Source organism: Pipistrellus kuhlii, unplaced genomic scaffold, assembly GCF_014108245.1.
Source record: "Pipistrellus kuhlii isolate mPipKuh1 unplaced genomic scaffold, mPipKuh1.p scaffold_m20_p_6, whole genome shotgun sequence".
Lineage (NCBI taxonomy): Eukaryota > Metazoa > Chordata > Mammalia > Chiroptera > Vespertilionidae > Pipistrellus > Pipistrellus kuhlii.
This window is the reverse complement of record NW_023425562.1, coordinates 24031033-24057896: the sequence shown is the minus strand read 5'-3', so window position 1 is coordinate 24057896 and position 26864 is coordinate 24031033. Positions and strand designations below refer to the sequence as shown.

General features: G+C 42.1%; 1 protein-coding gene across 11 annotated transcripts in view; it reads right to left on the bottom strand.

Annotated features, from left to right (window-relative positions):
• Positions 1 to 26503, bottom strand: part of ARFGEF2 (ADP ribosylation factor guanine nucleotide exchange factor 2) — an 83841-nt gene extending 57338 nt beyond the window's left edge. For 6 of the 11 annotated variants that reach the window (XR_004984310.2, XR_004984306.2, XR_004984308.2 and 3 more), the window contains exons 1-6: positions 26197 to 26503; positions 11281 to 11311; positions 10520 to 10643; positions 2496 to 2642; positions 1401 to 1580; positions 809 to 1043 (exon numbers count right to left, since the gene is read on the bottom strand). Coding sequence is in view for 6 of the 11 variants with exons in the window: in XM_045574257.1 (XP_045430213.1) it covers positions 809 to 1043; positions 1401 to 1580; positions 2496 to 2642; positions 10520 to 10643; positions 11281 to 11311; positions 26197 to 26449 (970 nt within the window). In the remaining 5 variants the exon portion in view is untranslated. The remainder of the gene's footprint in view (positions 1 to 808; positions 1044 to 1400; positions 1581 to 2495; positions 2643 to 10519; positions 10644 to 11280; positions 11312 to 26196) is intronic. The other 5 variants (XM_036417947.2, XM_045574256.1, XM_036417948.2 and 2 more) reach the window with 1 other exon arrangement.
• Positions 26504 to 26864: the final 361 nt, after the last annotated feature.

The following is a 26864-nucleotide window of genomic DNA, read 5'->3' as shown; positions in this document are numbered from 1 at the left end:
GTGGGGAATATCTCTTTCATTTAAAAAAGCAAACAAAACAGTTAATGTTCTCAGTCATAGAATAAGAAAACAAAGCTGTCTGTCTGTCCAGCTACATCTCTAGCAAACTGCCCATATTTTGCTCCTCTCACAGATGTTTTTGGGTATCGAGGACTTGCAGGACAGTGGGAAGGCGTGGAGATCCTGTGTGTACGTGTGTCTTTGTCATCCTCTGGGAAGATAACACAGACATCGAACAACTAACCACCCAAATAATTAACTACTGGGTGATAAGTGCCCCAAACTGAACCCACTGCCTTGAAGCTGACGTCAAGAAGCAGTAGCCAGCCCTGGCCAGTGTAGTGTAGTGCAGCTGGAGTATTATCCCGTGTACTGAAGGACTGTGGATTTGATTCCCGGTTGGGGTGCATACGGAAAACCGGTGACTGATGTCTCTCTCTCATATTGATGTTTCTCTCTCTCTCTCTCTCTCTCTCTCTCTCTCTCTCTCTCTCTCTCTCTCTCTCTCTCAGATCAATGAAAACATATCCTTGGGTGAGGATTAAAAAAAGAAAAAAAAAAGACACACAAAAAACAAAATAAAACCACCCCAAAAAAGACAAAACCCAGCAGTAGCTATTGATAGATACATTTCAGGAATTACTGAGAGAACACTACACAGGTGACAATGGGCATCAGCCATCATGCCTTGATGGTTGTGTTCCACGAGAGGAAAGCAAACAGAAAGTCAAGGGGAAGGCCCAGAAACAGATGAGGTTTCCTGCTGATGTTACCAGACTCCTGTCCCTCTCACAGCACATGGGCATACCTGATAACGATGAGCTTCTTTCTCTGGGTGCGTCTCCATTCTCTGAGCTCACTTTTCCAGAACCACTCCTGTCATGTGCACCATTGGTTAAATCTGTCTTTTCAGGAGTTGTTGGTGTGCTCTCTGCCTCACTCTGCTTCAAATGACTGAACTTTGGGGACCCTGCTGCAGCGTGGATCACAGGGGACTGGGGTTTTGACTGGATTGGTTTTTCCAATTCTCTGATCTCCTGAAACTAGAAGGCAACAAAAAAGGGATTCAATCCAAATGGTCCCAGAATTTTGATAAGGAACAGAAAATACACCAGCCTGTTGCTTAAAAAACTTCCAAAGAGAAGGATAACATTTTAACAAGTAAAGAAATCCCTTTGACAAACTCAAAGCAAATTCTGAATGCAAATTTCAAAATACCTGCTAGATTCTATCTCTTGCTTTTTATAGTAAGAATGAAAACAAAGTGCAGAGAATTCAGAGGAAGAAGGAATATACTTTAAAATGCTAGTGAATCTTCACCAGGCACTGAGGCCACGTACAAAACAGTTCACAGCATGGGCTGCTGTCCCACCCCCAGCAGCGGATGACTGCTCACTCACCACTTGGTTTTCCATGCGGGTGAAAATGACATTCAGCATCTGAGTAAGGGTAGCCTTGGCAGTGGTTTGATTGATGAGATTTTTGCTGGCCAAATAGATATTGTAACATGTCCTAACCGTCTGTAGGATAGTGCCCTCGTGAATTTCAATGTGCGGGGACGTTACTGCAGTCAGAAGAGCCTAAAACAAAAATCCGAAACCTTCGCCTTCACAAATACCCCCGCTTGTGCCCAGTCTTCCACAGCCAAACTTTTCCACATGGTTTGGCTTTGTTTTTGTTTGGTTTGACATAATTTTAAAAGAACGGCTCTGCAAACTAAACTGGATGCTTAGTACTAAGAGATGACTCATTATTGCGTTGAGTTTAAAAACAATTATTAAATCCATAAAGTCCAAATCATTTAAAGTAAGTTGTAAAGTGGGCTTTCTACCAGCTTACTTTTTAAAAAGATACACAAAACAAACAAAAAAAAGAGACACTTCTCTTAAGAAGAAAAATGCTCCAACTTGATCTCACCTAGATTAACACCAAAATATACATGTTTTGATGGGAGGGGGGGTCAGTTTCAAGGGAGCATTAGGAAAGGTGTGGCTAACATGGAGCCACCACTCATTCTGCATCCAGGATTTAAGATACAGTATGTTGGCTACACTCATCTTGATCCTGCTCTTTGTTCCATGCCAAACCATTCCTGGCAGGATAAAAAGAACAGGGAAATGGAGTGGGGGGAGAGGGGAACAGGGGCAAACTGGTGATAAGAGTATCAACAGGAACCTGCTAAGAAATGGCAGATTGGGAATCCAGAAATTCAAGGGGCAGGACCAAAGGACTTCAAGCCAATTTAATTCACAAGCAATTTACATTGTTATTAGTGGAACTGTTTACTCTGAAAACACACCTGGTTCCACTCTTCTTGTCTTATTCCACGCTAATAAATTCTGACACTTTATAAAAGATCTAAGTGATGCTTACATTTTTCTGTTCCAGCTCAGCACCACCTGAGACAACTAACACATGGTAAATCAGAAATCCAAATTACCACAGGAGACTGGTTTCAAATTTAAAATCCAGACCAGGCAAACTCACAGAAATACCTTAATTATTTGTAACTGGACTCCTTCATCGGTCTGAGGGCCCTGAAAACAATTGCAAATGGTTTCAACGATCCTGTCAATCAGCCGCTTCCCTGGAGCTCCACTGTCTGGGGCGTTGCCGGTGATGTGCCCATATGCGATGAGTTTCTAAGCACAGAGAGAACAGAGATGAGATGTTTCTGCTGGCAGGGATTGAGGCCACGCCCTGTAGCAAATAACAAGCATGGCCTTAACTTCCAGTTCCCACAGATCCCTCTGCACCCCGGGCGCACGATGGGCACAGCCACCCTGAGAGTGCAGCTTTGGTTCTGTTCCTCCCTCAGGGCAGAAGAGCTCCAAGATGGCGAAACAGTACCTGACGGAAGAGGCAAGTTGTAGAACAGTCCACAGTACACAACCACTCATGCAAAAAATTGAGGGATTAAAACTATACATAATAGAGTTGGAAGTAGTCTGTGGCTGCTGGAGTTGAGGGGATTAGAGAAATGGGGAGTGACTGCTGAGCAGCACAGGGTTTCTTTCTGAGGTGACAGAGATAGTCTCAAAGTAGATTGCTGATGGTTGCACAACTCCGTCACTATATAAAAATCACTAAATTGTACATTTTAAAGGCTAAATCATATACATGTGAATTATGTCTCAAGCTGTTAAAAAACCACATATATATTTTTCTTTAAATGAAAAAATACATAAAAACTAATGATAACATAAATTGCTTGAGAAGGAACTAAGCAGCTGAGGGCAGGGATGGTACTAAGACACTTTATAGTAGCAGTTGCCAACCTTTTAGGTATCATGGACCAAGTAGTCTGCGGACCACCAGTTGGTGACCTCTGCTTTACAGTATACTCTTTCATTCTTTCTGAATGTTGAATCACATCAGTATACTTTTTATTCTAAAATTTAAAGCAAAAAACACTAAATTTCACATCTATGATATCAAACAGTGCATGTTACCCTTGTGGCTGAAGAGATAAGTGGCTGCTTGGCCCACAATCTCATAATCAGATGACAGATCAGCTTGGACAGGGGCCACCTTTCAGAGGCAGCCTGCCTGTCACCTCACCGATGACCTGGATTCAACCACGGAGAATCAGAGCTGGAAGGGAACTCAAAGGTCTGGGGGCAGATGACTTCCAAGCCTGGCTGAGAGTCAGAATCACCTGAGAGAGCTCATTAAAAATACAGCTTCCTGGACCTCAACCTACACCTACGGAACCACAACTTCTGGGTTGGAGCCCAGGAATCAGTGTTTTTCTCTAAGCTATTCAGGCTATTCTGAAGGTGGAAAGGAACCACAAGTAATCTGGGATTCATGAATTCTAAAGCATCATCTACTTCTAGGGCCTTAGTAAAGAATCTTAAAAATGCTATTCTGTTCCTTATCCTTTTTGTTTTTTGGCTTGTCACATTTTTGCCTCTACCTGCACAAAGTGACAAGCATCTGAGGTTATGTACAGTGCAGCTACCACTACCCAGGAAGACCCACCACCCTGCAAAGGCCTGACACTGTTTCCGAATGCCGCCCCCCCCCCCCCCCCCCCCCCCCCCCCCCCGCATGCATTCCACAGTAGAAGAAAAACAGATTAAGAGAGAGTGGCTGAGGGTAGAAATATGATACTGTTGGATTGGTGACTGAATGAGCAGGCTGTTGATCAGATCTCCAGATTGGGGTTGGGTAGGAGAAGGGGGAGGGGACTGAAGTGTGTTTTTGAAGAACAAATCACAATGCCCTTTACCTCATCCCTTCACAGCTGCTGTATGTGCAGGCTTCCCGAGAGGGCAAAGCTGGCTACCTGCTAAATGAACTCTGGGTTTGGACACTGCTTACTCCTTACTCCTAATAGACTCAAGTCCGACTTGAGCACTGGGAAGAGGGGGATGAGCTATGAACTAAAATGTGAATGTTGAAAAGTAGGCCCAATCAGGAAGGATGATGGTGTTGAGAAGAATATAATCACCATGCCTTCCAGTGCTTTGACGAAACTTCAGATGTGTGGCCTTCTGGACAATCATCTGTGATTTCATATTGTTGGAGCATTCACTTGTAACCCTTGGGATTTCAGTTTTATCTTAAGTTTATTGTGGCTGAACCAAGAAAGAAGGCATATGTGGATTTCTACAGAAATTATGATTCCATAAAACATTTTGAGGAGAAGAGAAATGCTGGTATCTTTCAGAGTGCAAGCTGATTTTGGAAGGTAAAGTATTTCTTTGGGTTGAGTTCTATGGAAGTCTGTCACTGACCTGTGTTCCTAAACATGAATACTGGGGTTAAAGAATAGTTTCTCTTGATAAATAAATAAATAACAAATACTATGGACAGTAACATTAAAAAAAAAAAAAGTAGGCCCCATAGAACCCAACATTAATGCTGCAAAGCAAAGATGGTACTGGATGCTTAATTCAGATACAAAAAAATGTGGAATTATTCTTCCCACCACAAACTCCTTAAAAGGCACATGACCCTTCAAATTGAAATGGGTTTTAAGTATGATTTTACTCCCCCATCTGTGCAGAGACAGGATCAGAAGGAAGCAGAGTTCCTGCATTCTGTGGGTCTCTCTATTACTGCCTTCTCACCCTTCTTTGTGCCAGATACTCTTCTGGTACTGGAGGTACAAGTAAGGCAGTCTTTTTTCTCCTAGGGTTTATATTCTCCCAGGGGATAGTGGGACAGACCAAAGCCAAAAGTCTGGACTGGGACACACAGGACTCGGTGTGATTTGCAGTCATCTTAAAAAAAGCAAGTTACAGCAATAATGCACAGCATTGTCTCATTTTTGAAAAATAAAAAATTACGTTTTTTATAAATGCACAGGAGCGAGCCTGGGAACATCTGATGTCCAGTGGCCTGAGTATGTTTGGCAAACTCCCTGGGGGAAAGTGCTTTGCACAGTGAGTGAGGTAGAAGCTTCTACTGGCAAGTTTAAGCAAGAGAGTAACACAATGTTATACATTTCTAAAGGTTCCCCCTGGTTTCTGTGTGGAGAATAAGCTGAAGGGTAACATGAGTGGAAGCAGAGGACCAGTGAGGAGAACACCTCAGTTGCTGATGGCTTTGACTTTGGGGGTGATAGAGATGGAGAGAAGTTCCTGCCCTGTTCTTTGATGCAGTAAGGTGATGGGAAGAGAGAGACAGAGGAGGGAGGCCTGTGGGCAGCTGGCTCACTGATACGTGTATCCAAGGAGGCTTACACGCACAGGGGTATTCATTGTAACCCCAAGTTAATGTCCTCTATAGAGATAAATAAAATAGTAGCATTAATATACCACATACCAGTAAAAAGGATTGTCTTATATTTGCCTATAGCAATATAACTAGATCTAAAAAAGACACTGCTAAATATAAAAAAAATTGTAGGAAAACTTGTACAAATAATACCATTTATGTAAAAAAAAAAAAAAAGGAGGAGGAGGAGGAGGAGGAGGAAGAATATTATACACCTAAACAGGCAACTGGGTTTGGGGCTAGTGGACCAAGGGATTCTGGCTTTATCGGTAAAGTTCTAAAAATATTTAACAAAGAACGTAGTCATACAATTTATATAGTTATAAATTTGCATTTAAAAACCCAAAGTTTGCCGGGACCGGTTTGGCTCAATGGATAGAGCGTCGGCTTGGGGACTGAAGGGCCCCGGGTTCGATTCCGGTCAAGGGCATGTACCTTGGTTGCGGGCACATCCCCAGTAGGGGGTGTGCAAGAGGCAGCTGATCGATGACTCTCTCTCATCGATGTTTCTAACTCTCTATCTCTCTCCCTTCCTCTCTGTATAAAAATCAATAAAATATATTAAAAAAAAAACAAAAACAAAAAAACCCAAAGTTTTCTAGAAATAAGAGTTAGAAAACAATGTTTGTGGTATGAACAAGACAGCTTAGACCAGTGGTTTCCTACAGCCTTCACTGGGATGTAGAAAAATTAGAACTTTATTTCTATTATTTTTTTGTTTTATCTTTTTATAAGTTCTATTTTTATATGTCTTATAATATATATAATTTAATAGCAGTAGGGCATATGTATAATCTTACCATTGAAGAAATATGACTATACTAGGAGGATAGTCTTTAAAACATTTTGTTACTGATATGAGCCTGGAGAAATGTGGAGATCATTCATTAGCTTAAACAAGACTGAACCTAATGCTCCTTCCCCAGTCCTGGCCTTGGGAAAGTGTGTGGCAGACCAGATGCTGCAGGAAAAGAATGCAGAGGGTCTTTATCATTTGGTAAACTAAGCAGAGGGAAGGCTTCCTCCAATGGGGAGAGGAAACTCTGAGCTAACTGAAACCCAGAAATACCTTTGCCACCCATCACCCCTCCAACCTCAAAGAAGGTACCTTTATATGCTCAGGGCAGAATGCGGATGTGTCTGAGGCTGGCTCCAATCCAGCCAAAACCAACCTTAACCCATCTGGCCTTCCATTTCCAAGACAGAAGTTACCTCACACATACTGGGAAAAGCCAGTCAAACAGACTTTGCAAGGATAACCACCAAGAGGAAATTAAAATTTCATTCAGTATTTCTGTCATAAAAAGGAGTACCTAACTAATTTTTGAGAACTTTCATTCTAAAAAAGAGCTAACCATATGTCATAAACCACAAGACAGGAACACTACTCTTGAATTTTCAACTCAAAGTTAAAGCAGGACATCGATGTTTCCAACAGAAATCATACACATGCACAGATTTCCAGAAACAAACTATTTTTAGGATAACAGACCATATTTTTAATTAAAGTGTCCAGAACTACAGGATAATAGTTGGGAGAGGGGGTTAGCAAATTTTTTTTCTGTAAAGGACCATATACTAAATATTTAGGCTTTGCAGGTCATACTATCTCCATTCCACCTACTCAACTCAGCCAGAGTAGCAGCAAAGCAGCCACAGATAATACATAAATGAACAGGCATTGCTGTTGCTATGGACTGAAGGCTTGCATTCTCCACAGTTCCTAAGTTGAAGTGTTAATCCTAATGTGATGGTATTCAGAGGTGGGGCCTTTGGGTGTGATTAGGTTCAGACAAGGTCATTAAGGGTGGGGTCCTCAGGATGGGATTAGAAACACCACAGAGCTAGTGAGCTCTCTCTGTCATATGAGGACACAATGAGAATTTGACTATCTACAAATCAGGAAGAGGGCTCTCATCAGGAACAGAAATCAGCTGGTATCTTGATCATGGATTCTCCTGCCTCCAGAACTATGGGAAATAAATGTCTCTTGTTTAGCCACCCTGTCTGTGGTATCCTATATAATAAAAGCATAATATGCAAATTGTCCCCTTGACCAGGAGTTGTCTGGGAGTTTGACCAGGAGGTGGGGCTGGCCAGGGGAGGCAGGGAGTACTTAGCTGGCAGCCGGTAGCCAATAGGAACCCTACCAGTGCACGAGGTTCATGCACTGGGCCTCTAGTTTGGTATATTAGTCCAAGTAGATTAAGGCAGCTATGTTCCAATAAAACTTCATTTACAAAAGCAGGTGGCAGTCCAGATATAGCTCATAGCTATAGTTTAAAGACCCCTGGTTAAGAACATACATGTGGAATAAGGAAATCCCAGACACCCACCCAATTCCATCTCTTCTGGGCCAGGGGAATTTGGTGGGGTTTGTCATTTTATTCTCCAAGCTTCAGTTTCCTCGATTCTAAAGTAAGGCTAAGAGTAACTAACTCAGGGGGTTTGTGAGAAGATTAAACTTGATGAGAATAAAGCACTTTGCACAGGGCCCAGCATAGGCTGAGCATTCAATACATGTTAGCCATTGTGCTTAGGATATCAATAACATTAACTATCAGCACCATCCCTGTGCCTCAGCAGACATAACCAATCAATCATGGCACTTTCTAAAGAAACCCAGGTGAGGTTTTCAACATAGCTTTGAAACAACCATAATACAGAACCTATTCCTGTTTTAGAAAGTACCAATAAATATGGATCTCTTCAATTTATTTTAAAAAAATGTATCAATCTTTTTTCATTGATGTAGGCTGCCCACTGGGTTTAAAAATAAAGGTCCTTTGAGGTAATCAGAAACCTCAGGGGTAGATCATTAAAAAAAATACAGGGTGGTAAACACATAATACAACCTACAGATGAAGTATTTTAGAATTGTATTCCTGAAACCTATATAATTTTTAAATGAAAAAAAAAAAATATATATAGGGATGCTGGACCAGGAATTAAATCCCATTTGTAGCCCTATTTCTGTCTTTTATTATCTGTATATTATTGAACAAGTTACCTTAACTTCTCTACTCCTGCTTCTTCACTAGTAAAAGGTAATTTATTACAAGGTTAATGGTGATCTAAATACAGGTGATCCTCATTATTTGCAGATTTTGTATTTGTAAATGCACTCACTCACTAAAATGTATTTGTAAGCCCAAAATCAATAGTTGTGGTGATTTGTGGTCATTTGCAGACATGTACTGAGTGAGCAGTGAAAAATTCAAATCACTTAATGCACAGGTTCCCAGCTGAGATCAAACAAGGCGACACTCTGCCTTCTTGAGTCAGCTCTCATACTGTAAGCAGTATCTTTTTTGTGGTCCATTAATTCTATGTTTTTCCCATTTTGTCCTTTTAAAATAGGACAAAAGTTTGCCATTTAAAATAGCCCCCAAATGTAGTGCTTAAGTGCTGTTTAGTGTTCCTAAGAGAAAGAAGACAATGATGTGCTTTATGCAGACATTATGTGTATTAAGTAAATTTTGTTCAGGCAAGTGCAAATACTGTGGACTGTGAGTTCACTCTTTTTTTTTTTAATTTCTTTATTGATTAAGGTATTATATATGTGTCCTCATCCCTCCATTAACTCCTCCTCCCCGCACTGTGAGTTCACTCTTAATGAATCAGTAATGTATATATCAAATAAGGTGTCTTTAAACAAAACACCCAGAGACCAGTTACATACTGATCAGCTGATGAACATGCTGGGGCCAGAGGCTCAAGGGAACCTAACTCTGTATTTCTTCTAGGAACAATGGTACAGAATTTACTAAACCAGTGTTTGAAACTGTATGTAAAGTGCTGAGATCCCAGAAAACCTTAGGGTATTGCCCTTGGATTCCCAAAGTGAAGTTTACTGCCACACCAGCTGCCACCAGTGAGTATGAACAGCAAGGTCCCATCTGGCCTGCGATGGGCCACACCGGAGGCAGTATTTCGGTGCTCTTGTTTCAATCACCCAGCCTTTCCCAACACAGGTTTTACAGAGTACAGAAAGCAGAGGAAAACAGGGCATGCAGGGGAAGGGGACTGGCCTGTGGAAGATAAAAAATGCGTTTTTCCTGCCTGAGGAGCTGGCCAGGCTCCCAAGGTCTCAGTCTGCTTAACTGATGGCCCTTACTGTCTTATTGTCTTCCCACAGAGTGGGAGGGGGGACTGGAGCATGGGAAGGGGTTCATGTTCCCATATAACAACTTTATAAGATTTTTACTACAAATAATGAGATTTGGTTATATATCTATTTCTCTACTTGATTTTATGAATTTTAATGCCATCAAGGAAGAGATTAAATAAGATTTCCTTACGTGTCCATGTGCAGCAAATATTCCAATTAATGCTAAAGGTTTCATTTAGAAAAACATACATAAAAGAGATCAACAAAATAGTATTTTTAGGGAATGAATTCTGTTTTTAGCTAAAGAGATTAGTCTCCTCTAACTTCCTTTCATCATGAGACATCTGTAAAGAATAAGCTGGGCCCTAACTGGTTTGGCTCAGTGGATAGAGCGTTGGCCAATAGACACAAGGGTCCCAGATTCGATTCTGGTCAAGGGCATGTACCTTGGTTGCAGGCACATCCCCAGTAGGGGGTGTGCAGGAGGCAGCTGATCAATGTTTCTCATCAATGTTTCTAACTCTCCCTCTCCCTTTCTCTCTGTAAAAAATCAATTAAAAAAAAAAAATAAGCTGGAATGTTCCTTTTTCTGTCACCCCGGAGAGTATTCTGAGTAGTAGGGGAATCATCAATGTGGCCTGCAGAGAGCCCCCTTTACACAATAAAGTTTAAACATGATACCTGTAAGCAGTCAAGAGATGTGCTGACCACCCGTGGGGACTTGGACTGGCAAGCTAGCTCGAATGGAAGGAAATACTTGTCAGCTTCAATGAAATTTGCCTTTGGTGGTGCGGCAGTTCCAAGCCTAGGAAAAAAAGCAGGAGAGGGCCAGTGTGGGAAAATGAGAAAACAAAAAGCTCGCTCTTCCTACACCTAACTCTAACTTCCCATCCCATCTGCAATCACTTAATTAAAAATACCTACAAACTGCATCTGTGGGGCTAAACAATCCAAGTTAATACATACATGCATTTGGACAAAATACCCAAGTGCAAGGTCTCAGATTATACAGGTGTACTGACTGCATCCTGGAGTGAATCTTGGCATTGCCATGTCAGAGCTCTACTTCTGAAATGTGACTGACTGGCTTCATTACTGTGAAGATGAGGAACAGACACAGGGGCAAGCTGTCCTGCTTAAGGAAGCATGACATACAAGAAGCAAGGACTTTACCTCTTGTCAAGAAAAGGTACAGCATTAACTTGACCTTTCTTATTTCTTACTCTTTCCTCCAAATACACAGTTATTGAGCCAGTAACCTGTTAACCTAGCATCGGTTCAAATACATACAGAGTTCTACAATGTGTTTGGCTCTGGGCTAGGAAAGTGTGTGCTGCCCAAGGATCAGAAATATAAGAAAATATGTAGAGAAATGGGTTCCCTTAGCCACCACGTACTCCCTTAATATTGTATGTTAGCAAGGAGAAAGTGCCCCAGCTTACCTCTGCTTTTCTATTTCTGCTTTAATTTCATCTAATGAGGAAAAGAGAAAAGCCTGTTAGGAGTATGCAATGTTTATATAAAAGGAAACTTTGCTAAAGATATTCATAAACTATTAAAAATAATATTTATAAGATTGTAAAGTACAGAAATACTGATGTGAAGTGATGAAAATGATTATATAAACCGTAATAGCTAACACACAGCAGCTGCATGCTAGGCGTTGTTCTAAATTTTTTACACATTTTAACCTAGTTAGTACTCATAACAATCCCATGAGGTAGGTACTATTATCTCTTACTTAGAGCAGGACTTCTCAGCCTCAGCACTAGTAACACCTGGGGGCAGATTATTTAGTTTGGAGCTGTCCTGTGCACTCGGGGATGGTTAGCAGCATTCTCCGGCCAGTAACATACCCCCCACCTGTCCCCTGAATCTTGATAACCAAATATGTCTCCAGGCATTGCCAGGTGTTCCTTAGGGCAAAACTGCCCCTGTTGAGAATCTCTGATTTGTCAGGGGAAACTAAGGCACAGAAAAGTTAGGTAACTTGCCTCCTGTTGCCTATCAGGAACTGGGGAACCAGAAATGGAACTCGGGCATTTTGGCTTCATAGTCCATGTTCTAGCTACTTTCCTATTCTACAAAATGTATGTTAATGTAGTTATCAATGCAGCATGGTAATACAATAATACTTTAGCTATATAAAAATATGCATGGAAAACTGCAAACAAATATAAAAAGTTGTCTAAGTAGAACGATGATTAACCATGGAGGTTACACTTACAGAAATAAATGTTATTCAGAAATCACAATGTCAAAGAGATAGTCTTATTTACAGAAGTACTAAGGCTACAACACTGAACACCCTATCTAAATACCCAGAATTCCCTACACCCATTCAATCATACATGTTCATATATGTTAGGCTCAATATATCACCAACATGGACCAATGAAGCAGCCTACCCTGAATGCCATGCACATATCCAGGTAACGTCCAAAACACCAGCCTTCTTTGCACAACTTGAGAGCCATTGGTTTGAATATGGTATTAGTTATCCTAATGACCCCAGAACATAGATCTGAAGGTTACAAATTTCCTTTTTTTCACACCTATTCTAGACTGAACTTTAGATGTAAAAAATGAATACCTAGACTCACTAGATGTGGCAAAGTTTAACCTTCAAACCGATTTTTCAACATCTTCTTACTGCATTGAGAAAACAGGAGCCAAATACCCACATGATTAATATCAAGCATTTTGCTCATGGACCATAAGGCCTGTGACATAGTTTTTTAAGAGAGCTCTGTGGCATGGTTCCTGCACTTCACGGAAAAGGAAACACTAAGGAAATAGTTCTGGCTTCTCTAAACTGAAGCCCCCAGGCTATGAAAGGGACCCATGAAATCTAACCCATGAGACTGGTGGCTAAGCTTTTAGCCTCCAGAAATCTACATCTATAACCTGAAGGTTCTGCTTGGTGGTGAAATTGTCCCTGTATGACACGCTTGAGGAGCACTTTACAAATATAAAGTTTCCTTCTAATCATGGCTACCTTGTTAAAGTTAAGCTTAGTCAGTAAATGTTTCTGAAAGAATTAGGCCTTTGCTAGAGTCCCTGATAACCCAAAAGCTTTAAAACAATCTGTTCTGGAATGCCGCTGGTCTCAACCCACCAATCTGTGACTCTATCATCAGGATTGCTAGTTACGGAGGAACCCATGGTTATAAAATCAAGTGCAGGGATTACACACTTAAAGGCCTATGGGAGCCACCAGGTAGGGAATCTCAGGGGGAGAGATGTGTGGGTGTAGGACAGTAAAGGCAGGGAGGACCCTTCCCAACCCAAAAGGGCTAAGGGTACAGCAGCACCTCTGCTCCAGCTGACTGACACCTCTAGAGACCCTCAGCCTAGAGTGCCAGTTGTTTGACTTAGATTTAAAGTGAAAGTTCTGACTGCAATTCAAAGCAACTTCTACTATTAAAAAATATATGGCTCAAATAAAACTGTTTTGCAGGCTACCCTGACCCCGTAGCTACTTTTGCAATCTTTGCTTTAAGGGGTAGGGAAGAATCCAAAAGGAAGTGCTTTACTGACTACCAAAAAGTAACTGCAGAGGATAAAAGTGACTTTTGAGGACTATGATGAGCACTGTGAGGACAAAATATCGAAGTTTTGTACAAGTTGTATGTTGCTCAGCCTAAGAGCCAACGAGCAACTAAGAAGTCAGAGGGTCAGGATTCAAGCCAGATCCTGTTAAATTTTACAGATGAAAAAACAAGACCCAAGATACTAAGTGGAGGGAGACTTGAACCCAAAATTTGGGCTCCAGAGTCCATGTTCATAACCTCTTAGGTACCTTGACTCTCAAATAAGCATGCAGAATTACTCTGTAAACTGTAAATGCAGAACAATATAAATGTTGGTTTTGCTATCACTATGTCAAACTGTGAATGCCACAAAACTCTGGTTTTTGTGCTACTCTAATGAACTCCATATGCCTTGGGGAGGCTTTTACAACTTGGCTCTGGAGTCTCCCAATCCCCTTTCCTGGCCTCTCTCCCCTCTCTCTCCTTCCCTTCCTTTCATTCTCTCCAAAAATCAATGGAAAAAATATCCTTGGGTGAGAATTAACAACAAAAAGGATAAAGGCACCCCCTGTGCTTTAGAGACTGTGATAGGCAGTTGGGTGCAGGTATTAATACTTCTCTCAAATACCCCATGAGAAAGGTACTGTGAGATTAATGGTTAAGGCACTATGCGGCAAACAGCAGGGGGTCAATAAATGTCTTGTTCTTATCTTAAAACAGGAGTTAGCAACAGTGCAAAATCTCTAGTGCCATAGATGGAACCAGACAAAGCCAAGGGAAAAAAAGAAAATCATTATCAAAACAGCGGACATTCACTAGTGACAGGTGTCCATTCAGTCCTCACCACAACCCATGGAAGCAAGAGCACGCTTATCCTTAACTGTCATACAGGTGAGGAATTCGAGCACCTAGAGGTGAAGTCACCTGCCCACAGCACGGAGGAGCTACTGTGCAGTCAGGATTCACACCCAGACTGGCTGCTCCAGAGCCGGCACTCCAGAACCTGTCGATGAGGAGGAGGTGGTGGTGGGGGGTGAAGAAAGAGAAGCATATGGTAGGTCACAGCTGCTCCATTTACTGCTCCACTTCTTACTAGGCATTGCTTCCCAACTGCCAACTGGGCAATTAGAAGCAATAAAAAAGTAGGCTGGAAAGAAAGGAGACCTGAGTGGGGAGGGGTGGCTTCAGTTGAAAAGCCACAAGGCTTTCCTGGGAAATCCTTTCTGGGCGTGGCTGCCATCTATGAACCTCCTGGGTCATACCTCCCCATTAATCAGTGACTTTGGCACTAAGTCACATTCTCTCCTCGACTGCCAAGCTCCACAGTGCCATCACTGGTCAGCTCCCGCAGTTCTACAACATGGGACTTTAAACCTTTACTCCCTTCAAACCTTTACTTCTCCTCACACATCTGACCCGCCAAGCCCCTCTCTGCTAGGCTGCCTTCAATTCCTTCAACTCGCCCTCCAATGACCTCCTTCCCCTAAGCCACTCTGATGTGGCTGGTGACACTGCGAATCTTGTCCCCATGTGCAACGGTGGTACTTCCAGCTCCTTCCTGCTCTCTGCCCACAACCTCCTTTTCTTCCAATTGACCTGCTCAACTGCAAGCAGGGCCTATTTTGGGCCTGTCAAACTCTGACAAGGCTAATATATCAGGTTTCCCATTTCTTCACTTTCCAGAACAGAATCCATTAGCAGGATTGTTATCTGAATGATAGGGAATCAATAGTCTTGACACACTCTCTCTCTCTCTGACCTTTACTCTTAACTTCTGGCAAAATCTCAAACTTAGATTGTACTACCATCTCCTTTTGACCCATCTTCCACCTAAAAACCAGACCTCTGACAACAGATCAAGTTGGCAGATCTATAAAGCCATAGTCAGCACCCCTAAATACTGCTACTTAAGCCCATCTTTTCTAACGCTCTACAATGACTACTGCACATTTCTCTGCTCTCCTGAACACCCCCCCCCTTCCCTCCTAATTATCACCACTCCTTTACTCACTATCGAAGGAGTGACCCCTACTTAACACAGAAATTAGAAGCTGCCACAAGGAGACTCCCTCTACTTCCTACCCTGTTTCCCTGAAAATAAGACAGTGTCTTATATTAATTTTTTTCTCCCAAAGTTGTGCTAGGTCTTATTTTCAGGGGATGTCTTATCTTTCCATGCACTAGGTCTTATTTTCAGAGGATGTCTTATTTTCGGGGAAACACGGGTACTAGCAAACCTATTAGGTCTAGTAATAATTAATGTCGTTTTCTAATACTTTTTTAAATCGAATTTATTTAAACAATACAACAAAATTTAATCAACAATATAGTTGCCATTGTTTTCTACTACTTGTGCCCAACACTCAGGAAGCATTTTAATCCCTCTGTTGTAAAATTCTTGTGATTTTGATGCAAAAAATTCGGTCAATGCATTTTTGAGGCATTCTTCATTATTAAATTTTTTTCCAAGAAGAAAGTTTTGCAAAGAATGAAACAAATGGTAATCGGAAGGGGCAATATCAGGAGAATATGCAGGTTGAGGGAGAACTTCCCATTCCAACTGGCGCAGTTTTTCAGCAGTGATTCTTGCAGTATGCGGTCGTGCGTTACCGTGGTGAAGAATTATGCCCTTCCGATTAATCAGCGCGGGTTCTTTTTCTCTTAAAGCTTGGGCTAACCTTTCCAATTGGGCACTATACACTGCACTTGTAATGGTTTGGTTAGATGGTAAAAGTTCATAATGAAGAATTCCTTTAAAATTCCACCAAACACACAACATCACTTTTTTCGCATGCAAGTCAGGTTTTGGCGTGGGCTGCGGAGCCTCATTTTTGTCCAACCATTGAGGCCGCCTTTTCAAATTAACATACAGCACCCATTGTTCATCTCCGGTAACAATTTGCTCTAAAAACGGCAAACGGTTTTGACGAGAGAGGAGCGAACTGCAAATTGTGACTCTTTGATTACGGTTGTTGTCGGTCAACTCAGGAGGAACCCATTTTCCAAATTTTTGGACTTTGCCAAGTGCACGCAATTGATTGGAAATTGTTTTTTTGTGAACAATTTAAAGTTGTCGCAAGCTCTTGTTGGGTAATTTGAGGATTTTGCACCAAAAGAGCTTCAAGAGCTTCTTTTTTTTTTTTTTTTTTTTTTTTTTTTTTATTTTTTTTTTTTTTAGTTTTAGATCTCTTTTTTTTAAGGAAGAGGAGAGGAATGGGGGAGAGGAGGAGGGGGAAGGAAGAGGAGAGGATTGGGGGAGAGGGGGAGTGGGAAGGAAGAGGAGAGGAATGGGGGAGAGGAGGAGGGGGAAGGAAGAGGAGAGGATTGGGGGAGAGGGGGAGTGGGAAGGAAGAGGAGAGGAATCCAAGAGCTTCTTGATCAAAATTGGACACACGGCCTCGACCACTCTTGTCATCTAACAAAAAATTTCCCTCGCAAAATTTCTCAAACCAACGCTGGCATTTTCTGGCGCTAACTGCATCTTGACCATGAGCACTACAGATGTTTTTTGCAGCCTCACTTGCTTTTCTTCCTAATTGGAACTCGTAAAGCATGCAGTGCCGAATATGCTCTTCATCCGCCATCTTCTTAGCCCTAGTTTTGCAACAAAAACCAAACCAAACACAAACTTTTTCAAGCAAAACTTGTTAACTGCACTTCACACGTTCTGTAGATACCACGTGTTTGAAGGTTATGTCAATACAAGTCAACGCCAAGTAAGATTTTAAACGAATGTTTAAAAACGACATTAATTATTACTAGACCCAACAAATTGACTTCTGCACCTGCCAGCTCTACTCCTGCTAGAAGACAGTTGGTGTCCAATCCCTCCGGTTTTGCAGTAGCCCATCCCTACCTGCCTTCTCAGGAACTTCATGCTTTCCACATTACACAGGATCTTATCACTTCTGACCAGGCCTCCACCATCATCTCCCACCCAGACCACTATAAATGCCTCTTAACTGGTTTTACTGCTTTAGATCTTATCTGCCCTCCCACCCCACATTTTTCTCCACACAGCAGCCAGAGGGATTCCCTTAGAATGTAAATCAGATGATATAAGCTCCTCTGCTCAAAGCTCTCTACTGCCTTCTCATCTCACTCTGAGTAAAATACAAAATCATGACATTGGCTTCCAAGCCTTTGTAAGTTCTGGCCCCCTGCTATCCCTCTGACCTCACCTTTTACCACCTGCCTCCAGCCTACTTATTGGGTTTTTCTGTTTTTGGACCTTTGCACTTGCTTTTCCTGCTGCCTGGAAGGCCCTCCCTCCCATGGCTTCCCCTTCACTTCCTTCAGATCAGTGTTCAAATGTCATCTCTTCAGAGTCCTTCCCTCACCACCTAAAACTGTCATTCCTACCTCTCATCATTCTGTATCTCCTTATCTACTTTATTTTTTCACTTTATTCTGACTCATTTTTTCTAATCTTTCTTCACAGTACTTACCAACCTTGAATATTATTTATCAATCTATTTATTATTGGTTTTCCTCAGTAGAATATAAACTCTATAATCAGACACTTTTGCCTGTTTTCTGCACTATTGAATTCCCAGTACCTAGGAATTCCTATGCATGGAGTAGGCACTCAATACTTATTGAATAAACTGTCCTTTCTCATTCCTGCATTTAGCTTTTTCCCTCAGCGGGCTCCCTTCCCAATGACACTGAAACAAGTTCAAGCTTTTGCCTTTAAATAAATAAATTCAAAAAAGCAACACACCTCTACACAATACAACTTCCACGACTCCCATGTGAGAGAGTTGTCTGTGCTGTCTATTTCCTCATCCCACTCCAACCTGGCTTTCACTTCACTGCACCAACAAAACAGCTCAAGCTAAATGCACCACATACCACTCAATCTGATAGGCATCTTTCCAGTATCTATTTGACCTGAGCTCCCTACAACATTTGACCTTATTACTGACCTCACCCTTCTTGAAATTTTCTATGCTTCTTAAGCACACATTCTCATCTGCCTTCTGCCTCTTGTCAGCCCATCTTTTCTTCATTTCCCTTACAGACTTAGCCTCCTCTACTCAGCCAGAGCGGGGTGGGTTCCTCAGGCCCTCCTTCCCTTCACTCTCTCTTCAGGCCATCTACCCTCACCTATATCTTCGGTCCCCACACAGACTCTGATGACTCCCAAATCTCAATTTCCAGCCCAGGCCTGTTTTATGAACACCAGGCTCATATAGCTATGCATTTCCCACTCCAGCGGTTCAAATGGATGCTCAAAGGCAGGTAATACTCAACACACCCAAGTCCCAATACATCCCTGACCCCCTCCTCTTCCCAGATGACCTACCCACACTCCCATTTTGAAGAACGGAGCCAACATCCATCCAGATGGGTGAGTTAGAAACTTAACAGTCTTAGCAATCCTCCTCCTCACATTCTTACCCCATCCATCAGCGGGTTTGGTGAGCTTTACCTTTTAAGCAAATGGGAAACCATTCATTTTGCTCTATTTCTATTGTCACCACGCTAAGTCCAAGCCACTGACATCTCTCATTTGGATAGTTGTCAACGGCTTCCTCTAAGATAGGGGTGTCGAACTCAATCAGAGAAGGGGCCAAAATCTAAAATCCAGCCTAAATCGCAGGCCGAATGGTTTACTGAACAGTCATAAACTGTCATTGTGATGGAAACGCAGCGGAGTGCAGTGATGACAGCGCGGTGCGGGCCACATTGCAAGGCCTGGCGGGACGGATTTGGCCCGAGGGCCTTGTGTTTGACACATGTGCTCTAAGACATGGGTGGAGAATCTTTTTTCTGCCAAGGGCCATTTGGATACTTATAACATCATACGCAGGCCATATAAAACTATCAACTTAAAATTTAGTCTGCTATATTTGGTCAAATATTTAATTAACTCACCCATAATGCCCTGGCAGGGCCAGACCAAATGATTTTTGGAACTTATATAGCTCATGGGCCAGATGTCCCCCATCCCTGCTCCAAGATGTTCTGAACACAATGGCCCAAGTGATCTTTCCAAAATACAAAACCAGTCATCCCATCACCTTCTTCCCTGTTTAGAACTCTTCAGTGTTGTTTCACTGCTTTTGGACTAAAAGTCAAACTCCTCACAATGATCTCCAAGGGCCCTGGACTACAACTCCTACTTCATCCTCAAACATTCTTCCCCTGACTTTTTTTTTTTTTAATAACTGTAAATTTGCATATAGTTATAACTGCTAGTTTCCTTAACAGGTATACCACCTTGTTGCCACAGGACCTTTACATATGCTGCTTCCCCATACTGCCAAAATACCTCTGACCCTGACTTACTTAATTTTTATTTATCATTCAGATCTCCAGACTTCCTCAGTAAAGTTTTCCCTCACTTCTTGTTCACTCCCCTTGTAGGACCAGGCTTCTCTCATTCCTGGGATTTCTCAAGTTGCTAGTATGGCCCAGAGGACTAGATCATTTGAACAATGCCCTTCTTCTCCATTAACTGCAAATCCATGAGAAGAGAACAGGGTCCTTGTTTTTTTATTTTTTATTTTCCTTGCATCATAACACCAGGTATGACATCCAAATAAATACTGTCTAAATGAATTTCAGCTTGGTTTAGCCAACAGGAAAAAGAATTACATAAAGAACAAATATAAACTGACCACGCCCTAGGGCTGAGGGAAAATTTAAGAGTTTTATGTCCTAGCACAAGAAGGCTATTCTCCCTATAAATTTATAAAACCTAATAAAATACCTAACAAAAAGCTAAAAGATTTATTTACAACCAAGACAGTAAACCAAAAGAAGTTTCTTATAGGAAGATTCCAGGATGAACAAACATAAAAACTCTTTTCTAAGATAACCTTGCTGTAAAGAAAGTCAAGTATTTTCCTGGCAGGCCCCTCAGCCTGGTAAAAATGGTGAGAACTAAATACAGTGCTGAGCTATTTACGTAGGAGACTCCATGTACTTGCTGATTAAGTACACGCTTTTCACAAGTTCACTCTTTCCATAAAGAATAGTCTTACTGTTTTCCCCAGCACTGCTTACAGAATCTTCCCTGAGATTTACAAGTACAGGACAGAGCTCTAAATTCATCCAACCACTTGCTTCTCTGGTCTCCAAATGTCAGAGACCAGCAAAAAGGTCCATAAACTAATGAATAGGGAAGATAGAGAAGAGCAAGCATTCAGTTCCTTCTCCTTTAAATATGGTAACACCAATGCCTCTGAATTTTAGCAGGTCATTTGTTAGGTGCCAGGTACTGTGTCAGTAATTTCCCTATTGCATTAATTCACTTAACCATTACAATAATCCTGTGGCACAGGTATTTTTACCTTTATCATCTCAGGAAACTCAGGCTCAAAAAAGCTAACCTATTAGCTCAGGTTCACAGGACTAATGAATAAGCAAAGTTTCAAATTCAGTTCTCAAAGAATATTCCACCATTCCAATAAATAAATACCTTTCAATAATCAAAATCCAATTTTTAGATGCTGCTTCCAGAGAGATGACCTCCTCCCAAAGAATCATTATAAAACTTTTCAACAAAGAGTAATCTGCCAGACTCCGGAGTCCTGTTATTCCTCAAAACTTTTATATATACAGCATTCAAAAACAAAATGCCCAATCAAAATATCAGAATTTGCTAAAATTAAATTATTTTATTCTATATATCATTTTAAAGTCTTACTATATCTGCTATGACAATTTAGGGATTTTAAAAATTTGTATTTTTCAAATTTTGCACTGAGGTTCTTCCTAATAGTGAAAATAGTTATTTTGAACACATCAAAATTAGATCATCATCATCATCATATGGAGGAAAAAGCAATGTACCACCAGATGGATGTATAAATGTTAAAAATTTTTTTTGTACATTAATATACAACTAAGATTTATGAATGTACTCTCTTAATTGGCTCCTTCCCAATGACATTTAAACAAATCTTTCATATCTTAAAAAAACATAAACAACAGAAAGAAAACGTCCCATGATCCGTATCTCCTCCTCTCCTTCGCACCACAACCGAACTCTGGAAGAGAGTTGTCTGAGATCACTATTTCCTTACCTCCCACTCATGCCTCAACCCACTCCAGTCTGGTTTCCACCATCACCATGCCATTAGACAGCTCAAGCTAAGCTCTCCAAAGAGACACATATCTCTAAATCCCATATATTTAACAGTTAAGTAGAAAATCTAAAGATTAATTTATCATTTATGTCAGGCGAGAGCCGTGTTGTATATAACTGTTTCCCCATCTGGCTGTGCAGATGTGGGCAAGTTGCTCTCTGGGCCTTGGTTTCCCTTTCCCTATTGGACCCAAGACGGACATCAATTACAGGCCACAACTCCAGAATTAATATGAGAGAGTTTACTGCTGATGAAGAGAGAGAGATGTCATAAATCAGAAGAACTTAATAACTCAAATGAAACTTATGGGAAGCCAGCTCTTTACCCTTATTTACCTCTTCCCATTAGTCCATAAATTAAAGTTAACCAAAGACCTATGCAGTAAAACCCTGCAGGAAAAATAGTTGTGATCTTTTTCAGTAGAAGCCTTTCAAATACATCCCAACTACAGAAAATATGGTCTCTTTACTTACTGAGTGGTTTACTTACAGTAACTTTATGAAAACTTCATTTGCATAGAAACATCACTGCAGTCTAATAACTGTTTAAAGACTTCATATATAAGAACTTTTGGTAGTAATAGTTCTTGGGCTCTGGAGCCAAACTGCCTGGTTCACACCCCAGCTCCACTGCTTACTGGCTGAATTATGCTGGCCAACTTCTCTGGGCCTCAATGAGGATAACAGTAAGAACTAAACTGCATGTAAAGCTCATGGCACCATGCCTGGAACATAAGAAATACTCAGTATATGGGAGATATCATAGTTACTACATAACATGTGATGTTAAAAAGTCACTCAACTGGGTAACTACATTAATGATAATTTAGGTTCATCAATTGAAATAAATGTACCACTCTGGTGAGAGATAGTGATAATGGGAAAGGCTATGCATGTGGGGCAGGGGCTATGTGAGAATTCTCTGTACCTTTAATACAATGTTGCTGTGATTCTAAAACTACTCTAAAAAATAAATTCAATTTTTAAAAGTCATTCAATTACATTTGAAAAACATATAGGTATGTTTGCTATTCGCTTCACATATTCTTGATAATGACTAAGAATAATGACAGCAATTATAGAACACTTAACCCTTACTTGGCCATTTGTGCATATTAAATTATTAAATAAGATACTGTATCTCATATATATGTAGAGTATTGCTAGAACAATTCAGTTGCTGTTTTTCAGATTTCCAGGCAAAATTTTCTATGCCCAATTTAAAAAGCACTCAATTATCTTGTCAAATCTACAAATTCCATATAGCTCAAGAACAGGTACCCTGACCAGGTGGCTCAGCTGCGTTAAGAGTGTCATCCAATATACTTAAAGCTTGTGGGTTTGATTCCAAGTCAGGGTATATACCTAGGCTGCAGTTCAATCTTGGTCAGGGCATGTAAAGAAGGTACCGAATGATATTTCTCTCAATCTCTCTCTAAAATCAATAAGCATATCCTAGGGTGAGGATTAAAAATAAAAAAGAGTAGAAATATAGTTAAGGAGAGATCATGGGGGGAAAATGGCTCTTAAGTAAGACATGAAAGGGAGGTTTAATGATATAATTATGTTACCCAACAGAGGCTGAAAGGTTCAAGATTACTTATATGACAAAAATTTGTTAACATGATAAAGAGCCACAATGTCCTTGTGGTGATGAATACTCTGATGGGCTCTTTTGATTTCTCCAGATAAAGGCTGTAAGGACACAAACCCCTACTTGGGAGTCTCTATCTATGCATTTGGCATTTAGTGGAGATGAATCAGTGAGATTACTCCAAACTTTTTCCATCTTGATCATCATTGTTTTTACAAGAGACAACCACCCCATCTTCACTGGATTTATTTAGCAATAAATACAATCTTTTTGTCATGTAATTAAATTCTTATTGCATCTACAAACCAAATAAAGCAAAAAGCCATTGCTGAACGAGGAACCAATGTAGGTTAATACACATTAAGCCAGAGCACTTATAGTTTCTGTGGTTTGTAGCTTAAAATAATAAATATAAGTAATAGCAGCAAGCCTTTACAGAGCACCTACTGCATGCCAAGTTCTTTGCACATGTCAACTAACTTTATAATAACCCTACAAGGAAGGTAGAACTCTCCAAGATCACAAAGATAACAAGTGGAAGGCATGGGAAACCAGTCTAGAGCACACACCCCTAATCCCTATCCAGCAGCCCTCTCCCCTCCCCTGACAAGCTACAGTTGGACTCATATCACAGAAGCTGTTTTCTGTTAAGTGCTCTTCTCATTCAAGCATTTAGACTTTGAGTAGTCATTTAACATTCCTCTTATAAAAAATTAATAATAATCCATATATGGTAACCTCTAAAATACTAGCTATGTTGCAACCCTTCTTCTACACAGGCTCATTTTGGCTCCTTTTACTGGGAAGAGGACTGTGTCTTGAGAGGCAGAGTGAAATCTCACCAGGTACTTGCTATATGATTTCTACTGTTTATAAGTAAAACGGTCATTTTTATTTAACAGCAATAACACACAATTGTTCTCTTAAACAAGATGGCTGGTTCAACTCAACACTAAGCGTAGGTCTCATTATAGCTCCTATTACTCAATTTTATGACGATGAGCCACTCTGTCAATTTGCTATTCACTTAACCTATGGTCGAATTACTTCCTTTACAGGCTTCTTTTACATTCACTACTAACACACTGAACGTGCATTTCACAATTTGGGCTGGAAAAATATGAATTTCTGAAGAAAGACATGAACCAAAAATGTCTAATAAGCTCTCAATGTTATGGCCCTTTAGGATCCATTTTATAAGTAGATTCCAAGAATGAGATATACAGTTTGGTGAAAATTATATATTGTTTTCTGAGGAAGGAATGGAGACTTTTCTACCAAATAACTATTTAAAAAAATATTTATTGATTTTAGAGAGGAAGGGAGAGGGAGAGATAGAAACATCAATGATGAGAGAGAATCATTGATCAGCTGCCTCTTGCACACCCCCCCCCCCCCCCACTGGGGATGGAGCCTGCAACCCAGGCATGTGCCCTTGGCCAGAATTGAACCTGGGACCCTCCAGTCTGCAGTCCAACGCTCTATCCATTGAGCCAAACCAGCTAGGGGCCAAATAACTATTTTGAATCGTGTAAATGACAATACACTTAAAAGTAATAGTGACAGGATAGAATCCAGGCAGATTTCCAAGTAGAGTTATAAGTACCAGGCTTTTGGCCTAACAAGCTGCTTTGTAGTGCTTACTGAGCATTCCTGATAAAACGATATCCGACCCTTAGCTTTGGTTTTCTGAACAGAAAAGCTTTACAAGTCTAAATCTCAGTAAATTCCTCCACAATTATCTAAGCAACAACAACCTCTATATCAATCGTTCTAGACCCCTTAGGGAGTCTGACCCTTATGGGAATCTGATAAAAGCCATGGACCTTCTTCGCAGAGGAGTGGAAAGTTCACAAGCCCAGTCCCAGACCCCAAGAGAAGAATCTCAGCACTGTACCTTGAACCAGATAAAGAGAGAAAGGTGATGGCAATCTCAAACTCTGCAGAAAAGAAAACTTTCCATTTACTCAGTTTGTTAGGAAAAACAGGTCTTTTTACATATTCCAAACCAAAGGCATAGGGGCAGCGAAGCCAGATGTAGTCAACTGTATTGATCCTCACTGCCCAGAACTCTCTTCGCCCAAACTCTACATGGATGCCTCTTGCCTTTCAGCATTCAGTTCAACTGTTACCTCCTCAGGAAGGATTACTTTCTTGACACCTTATCCTGTATCCTTTATTATCACATCTTGCTCTTTTATTTTTACAAAAGTACTTATCAGTATTCAAGGATGTCTCATTAACTTTCTTATTTACTTATTTTCTCTCTCCTATTAAGAGTATACGCTCTTTAAAGGGCAACTATCTTGTCTGACTTGTTCCCACGATATATCCTCAGTGCCCATCACAGTGCTTGGTACACAGTGGGCATCTGACGAGTATTTGTTGACTTAAAACTGAAAAGTAGGATGCTGATGTTGGCATGAACTATGAAGGTTTTAACTAGTTGTGAGTCAGCGTCCTCTCCCTCTTTCCATAACGAGGGGTCTATTCAACCGGCATCTACCATGTGCCAGGCACCGTAGCAGGTGCAGGGGACCCAGAAGTGAACAAACCAGACGAGTGTCTTTGGTCTTCACCGACCCCCTAACTGGAGTGGAGCGCCCAGACAAGTCTCTCCCACACGGTACGTGGGAGACGCAGGAGAACCCTCTCCATTCCTTCCTTGAAGGGAGTTACGGGAGATTCCCCCAATGAACACGTCCTCCAATCCGGCACTTCCAAAGCCAGCCTCGGCGTTTTCCCTATACACCGGCCCTCCCCACCGGCTCCGCTCACACAGAACCCCCAACCGGGTGAAGAACAAACTTAAAGCCAGGACTCCATGTGAGTTCCTGAGGGAGGGGGGAGGGGAGGAACCAGGAGACGGGGCGCCGAGGAGTGGGGGCCAGTGCCCTCAGCCTGGAGGCTGGAGAGCCTGCCGTGGCGGCCACCACAACGTGCCGGGTGACCTTGGGCCAGTCCCGAGGTGCCGGAGCATCAGCCTCCCCCGAGGTGGAGAAGCAGGGCGGCGGGGTGGGACTCGGGGGGCCGGGGGGAGGTGGAGCCCAGGAGGCCGGGCTGAGGGCGAGTGGGGTAACGGCCGACGTGGGGAGGCCGGCGCGGGGCCGGGTCGGAGGAGCGGCTCACCCACCGAGCGCCACCTGGCAGGCCCTGCGCAGCTGGGAGTGCTGGGGCCGCTTCACCTCCTTGTCGGCGAGGATCTTCTCCAGGGCCCGGGACACGAACATGCTCTTGGTCTGGCTCTCCTGCATGGCACCAGCCCGGCGGGGGCTGGGAGCCCCGCGGGCCGGCGGCACGAGCGAGGGGGTGAACGAGGCCGCGGGCCCGGCGTCCCGGCCGGCACCCGCTGCGTCCGTCCGTGCCGCCCCGTCAGGAAGCGACATCGCGGCCCCACAGCGCCGCCATGTTGGATCGCGTCACGTGACCACGTGACTGGCGGGGCGCTGCGGCCGCCGCGCGTCCGTCGACCCCGTGACCCCGGTAGGGCGGGGCCTAAGGCTGGGGGCGGGGCCTGGCGGAGGGGGGAGGGGCGGGGCAAAGGTGGGGGAAGGAAGGAAAGACGAAGGTGGGGAGATGAGGGCCAGTGGGCGAAGGCCCACAGGGACCTGAAGGGTGGAAGGAAGGACATGATGTGGGTGATGGAAAGGAAGCGCTGTATAAGTTTTAGTTTTTAATTATACATTTGTCAATCTTTTTATTTGGTGTTTTATCTGTAGGAGTGAAGATGTGCACTTATTCATGTTTAGTGGGTGTCTGAAATTAAAAAAACCAGGCAGATACTCAAACCTGAACTACGGC